The 5,729-nt window shown below is 36.4% G+C and overlaps 1 protein-coding gene across 1 annotated transcript; it reads right to left on the bottom strand.

Annotated features, from left to right (window-relative positions):
* Positions 1–1,434: 1,434 nt before the first annotated feature.
* On the bottom strand, positions 1,435–3,781 carry LOC137743500 (L-type lectin-domain containing receptor kinase IX.1-like). The gene has a single exon (XM_068483403.1). It carries the CDS (start codon positions 3,715–3,717, stop codon positions 1,624–1,626), a length of 2,094 nt encoding a protein of 697 aa, XP_068339504.1. The 5' UTR covers positions 3,718–3,781; the 3' UTR covers positions 1,435–1,623.
* Between the last annotated feature and the right edge of the window lie 1,948 nt (positions 3,782–5,729).

Below are 5,729 nucleotides of genomic sequence, written 5' to 3'. Positions count from 1 at the left end.
GCAAATGCGAATTTGAACCTCATTATTGGGCTTATTGCTAACCCATTATGAGGCTAAGTCCACCCCACTCCCTTATTCTCTAAAAACACCAAAAATGAATTTTTTTTTATTTTTTTATTTATTTATTTTTTTTTAACAAACGATAGTATTTAGTAAATACTCCTACCAATTTAGAGAATAAGCTATTTCTTTAAGTTAGTTTTTAGTTTAATTTTTTTAATATAATCTTACCAAATAAGTTTTCAATGCCTAAAACTTGAAAAATATTTTGTGAGTTTAAAAAGTTGAATTCAAATAGAGTACCAAACAAACCTTAATAATTTAGAACTTAGATTCAATTTTTCTTTTTCTGTTAGAGATAGATGTATTGCAGTGTAACTGGAATATATGCCCAGAAGGTTTATGAACACCATCCAGTCCAACATATCTCAGATACAAAACCAGGCATACACTCAAAAGTAAAAAAAAGATCATCGTCATGTAAATGTATTATTTGTAGGAGTTTATGCCTAAAATTAAATCTTTTATTTGGTATTTATATTGACACAGTCAAGATCCAAACAGTTTACTTGTAGGCTACGGATTAATATATGTGATTAATTAGTAGTTTTTTTTTTCTTGAGAAACTTACCGGTAGTTATTCAAATATAGCGCCATGTGAGATTGCACATTTTGCTACCTACAAAGCCACCTCTGATTGTTAAGCTACGGACAAATATATGATTAATTAGTAGTATTTTATTCTGGAGAAGCTTACTACTTGCAATGCTTAAGCACAAGTTGTATATATGGTTAAACAAATATTGATTGAATACTATAATTAGATTCCTCAACTTCCTCGTGGTGGTTGACAGGTTGTAGTGTCACTTTTAGTAAGTGGAATCGTTATAAAAAATAGCAATTTGTTTGATAAGTGGAATCGTTATAAAAAATAACAATTTGTGACAAACAGTGGAGCTTACCACTTGCACAACAATTATTTGAACAACTAGCTGCATTTTAAAAACAATTTCATGTTCTAATAATCCTGCCACTTTCCCTAATTAATGAGGATTAGATCGGAGCATCTTTTTTTCTACAAAAGGAGAACTTAAAACACCTAACTCAAATATGAAATCCAAACATTTCTTTTACAGTAACTATCTATCACTTTGAACAACAAAAAATGAAATAAAACAAAATCTCCTCACCCTTATTCACATAACACATTTTTCCGACTTTTTTTTGTTTGTTTCTATCTTGATAGAAGCGATCTTGAATTAGTAGAAATTAAACACAAAATCTTATAGTAGAGTACATGTTTTTAGGGTAACGTTAAGGAGACTAAATTAAATTTGTACACTAAATGATATGGTTATGATGATTGAATTATTATTCACGTGCTTATTTTCTATTGATGTTTGCAAATTTAGTTTAGCATTACCCATGTTTTATCCACTTGAACTACAAGTTCCTTATGCCTTCTCTTTTTTCAACTTCTCACACATACAATGTGTGGGGGATTTTATATGTACTAAACCAATACAAAAAACACGATAAATCTAAAAAGAATAGTGAACAGATATATGAAACCATATTTCACTAACCAAATTGATAAGAAATTGCAGAAGATACGATGTGCTATCATGAACCGGTTCTATAAGAAAACGCACTGCCAGATGACTGATGAGAAGTTTGCTCTTTTTCATAGCTAGTAGTAGTACTAGTATCACTAGACAGTACTACTGGAGGAGCTAAATATGTGGCTACGGGCATGTTTGATGGGAGAATGGGCAACAGAACTTCGAAGTTAAGCACTTGAATCGCTTGTTGTATGGAAGGCCTAAAGTGATAGTCCGGATGAGCACACCACAACCCGACAATCAACAAACACTCCATCTCTTTTTCATCAAAATCTCCGTGCAGTTTTGGGTCAGCTGCTTCAATGACTTTCCCTTCTCCGTAAAGCTCCCAAACCCATTCCACCATTTCAACTTGGCTACTCTCTAAACTGAGATCGATGGGTTTTCTCCCGCATGCTATTTCCAAAGCAACAATTCCGAAGCTGTAGACATCTGATTCCTTGCTAGCCTTTCCTGTGATAACATATTCCAAAGCCATGTAGCCCCTTGTTCCAGCCACTATTGTTGTTTTTGATTGTTTTCCATGATCAACAAGTCGAGCTAGCCCAAAATCGCCAAGTTTAGCGTTGAAATTTGAATCCAACATAACATTGCTAGATTTGATATCCCTGTGTAGCACGCATTGCTCCCACTCTTGGTGTAGATAGAGCAACCCAGAGGCCAAGCCTTGAGCAATTTTGTATCTTAACCCCCAAAGTAATAAGCATTTTTCAGTGAAAAGATGAGAATCGAGGCTGCCATTGGGCATAAACTCATACACGAGTAGGAGTTTCTTTTTGTGGCACCAACCAATGAGTTGCACAAGATTTCGATGCCTAAGTTGACTAATGATCCTTACTTCAGATGCAAACTCCTTCAACCCTTGTTTAGATTTGCTTGATATCTTCTTAACAGCAACATATGACTTCAAGTCTTTTATATATCCTCGATAAACCCCACCAAATCCTCCCTCTCCAAGCTTTTCTACCCCTGCAAAATTACTTGTCGCAAAAGCCAATTCTTTGTATGAAAACATCCTCGGGCCGGTCCCTTTTCCAAATTCGCCATTAATCAACTCATGAATTGTAGGGTCTTCATTGGTATTAGTTTTTCCTCGTGCCTTTTTCTTCCGCAAGAGACACCAAACAAAACTTAACCCTAAAACAAACGCAATAAATCCACCGAGGCCCAACCCAACAGCCAGTGCTATATTGTTACTTCCTGAGCTGGATCTTGGCGGAGGAACTAGTGTAGAATTGAAACTCCATGATTTGATCATGAATTGAGTAGTCCGAGCACCGGAAGCAGCGGAGAACCCAACAATGACCCAATCCGGTAAGTATTGTTCCAGATCAACTACGTAATCAAGATAAGTCGTCAACTGGCCACCATTTACATAACTAGTGAAAGCAACACTAAGATTTTTTGAGCCGGAATTATAACTAATCCAAGCACCATTTTGCTTCCCATCCAAAAGACTTCCATTCCAAGGCTTGGTGATATAAGACTTGAGAGAGTTGATGTCGATTCCCACGTGATCGCCGTACGGGTCATCGATGCTTGGCTTCCCATTCCGGTAGATATCAAACTCCACCGCAACAAAGGGATACTGACTCCTGGACAGAGTTAAGTTCAGGTGCTCCACGGGAAGGCCGAGGCTGCCGCCTCTTCCTAGTGTGCGGTTGAGCAAGGAACCGTTTGGCGCCACGAAGAAGGCGAGCCCGTCGGCATAGGTATTGCTTAGCGGGTCCATTTCAAACGTGAAATGTGTGGTGAAATCGGCAAGTTTTCCAGTGGCGTTTTCACGGAGGAGGAAGGGTTCGCGGTAAGTTACTCGACCGACGCTCCCGTTCTTCCTAAGTGCGGCTGTTTCATGGATTTTGGCGAGTTGGATGAATTGGCCGTCAGTATAAGCATCTCCCTCCAGAGATATCGAACTGTTGATAGTGCTGTTGGGAAAGCTGGAGAAATTGTAGGTTAATGGAGTTGCATAATGGAATAACAGAAGCAAGGCAATGGCGAATAGAAGATGGTTTGGTGAGTGAATTGGTGTGATGATTGGAGAGTTTTTGTGATCCATTTTTGTTTTGTGAGAGAGAGGCTGGAAAATTGACATCTAAAATGGTAGAGGTTCTTAGGTACGAAACCGGATTGAGGATGGTGTGAAAGAAAGGGTGAGATAAAAGTGAGGTAAGGGTGGCACGACACGTCAGAGGAGTGGAGCGTGGTGATATATTTGAGTGAGGATTCTCTCCGTGTCCTATTTGAGAGAATCCTAAAAATCTTAAAATCGTGTCTATTTATTATATATTTTACGGTAAAAAATTATTTTAAATATTTTTATTTAAAATTAATTATGAATAGTATTTAATAAAAACTGATCGTACAATATACGATGAACAGACACAATTTGAGAATTCCCAAAATACTCACACTGGATCCGAAAAGTATCCTACTACGATATTTTTGTCCGTAAGAAATAGATTGTTCGGTATCGATAACCTAGTTTTTCTCCTAAAATAGGGTTCAAAACAGTAGACTGCAGGAATTAGCATCTATTTACCTGTTGAATCCGATCAAAAAACTAAATAAATTAAAAAACATTTTGGGAACGAATTTCAGGCCTGTATTCCACACGACACATTCTAGTTTGTTTCCTGACGCTGGTAAATCATACAATGGTGGACAGGAAAATGTTGAAATGCTTCTATAAGTATTCCTGATCCCTAAAATGATGAACTGTCATGATGAAGGAGCTTGAGTAGAACGTATTGATTAATTTCTCAAGGGCAAGAATCTAAGGTTAGTATCGATCAATAAATTGGAACAACTTCGTAAGTATATTTTTTATATATAAATCTAAAGGATCCAATTCGGTAAAATTTAAAAGTTAATTTTATTGGAATTGGTAAAACTCTTTTAATCAAATCAAAAATAAAGTGTACACCATTCATACGATTCTTTGATAGAAAGAAATAAAAAAAAATGGTATGTTGCTGTCCATTTTAATAGAAAGAAAGATTTTGTCTTCGCTGGAGAATATAAGCGTTGGAGTTTGGACTCACAAGACGACTTCGGACTTAGGGTTTGGTTCAGCAGCCACATTATTTTACACATATTTTACACCAGCTAGAGAATTTAAGCGTTGGAGTTTGGACTCACAAGACGACTTGGGACTTGGGGTTTGGTTCAGCAGCCACATTATTTTACACATATTTTACACCAGCTTTTAGTCGTTGATTTAGAACGTTTTGAATTGGTCAAAAATAAATTTTTGAAACATATCTACATTCTAGATTCATATAAACGAAAGCGCAGCCAATCGTGAAGTCCTAACCACGGACAAAAGTTCAAAACCATATACGCTTATGACCTTGTGGGCGTAGTGGTTTCAAACATTTGGGTACCTGAAATTTCGAGTTCTCTCTTCTTGGCCACTTAATTTTTAGGGACAAAAAGGTGCCCAAGATTACTGAATATCCTTGTGTGATCTCATGGCTCCATAAACAAACAAAAAAATGTTAATAATTATTTAGTGGCACTTAATTTCTACTTTATTGGATGAGATCTAGCCACCCAATCTTAATCACAAATACAATCATACTATATGAATGGAAAGTCTTTCAATGAAATAGAATAAATCTATAACAATTTAGTTTTAATTCATCAAACACAGAGGTTGGGCGAAACCAGAATCCAAAATATGGGGGAGGGGGCAACATAAAAATAACAAAAATTAAATAAAAATCATTCCTAAATTACATACAAATTATTTTATGAAATTAAAGTATAAATTTGCCTGAATTTGAGCATACAGTAGTACAAATTAGAATGAAAGCGACTGAGAGGTAAAAAGCTTTCTGAGAACTAAAGAGATTCAAACCCCCTACACCGTGGTTCATAGTCACATGCTCTAATCCTCTGAGCTACAGGCCCCACCCCATTTTCATTGGATTGGTTCGCTGGAGTACCCTAACAAAAGGAACCTTTCCTCTCTCCAGCCATTTCCGGTTAAGAAGATCCAATAGTGTAAATCGTTTGATAGGTGGATAGGCTAGCAATTCTTACACAACTTATTAACCCGACATAAAACAATACAAAAATAATAAGTTATGGGTCAACTCGTTA

This window comes from Pyrus communis, chromosome 8 (assembly GCF_963583255.1).
Source record: "Pyrus communis chromosome 8, drPyrComm1.1, whole genome shotgun sequence".
Classification (NCBI taxonomy): Eukaryota; Viridiplantae; Streptophyta; class Magnoliopsida; order Rosales; family Rosaceae; genus Pyrus; species Pyrus communis.
The sequence above is the reverse complement of the archived record's forward strand: the minus strand, read 5'-3'. Positions and strand labels throughout refer to the sequence as shown.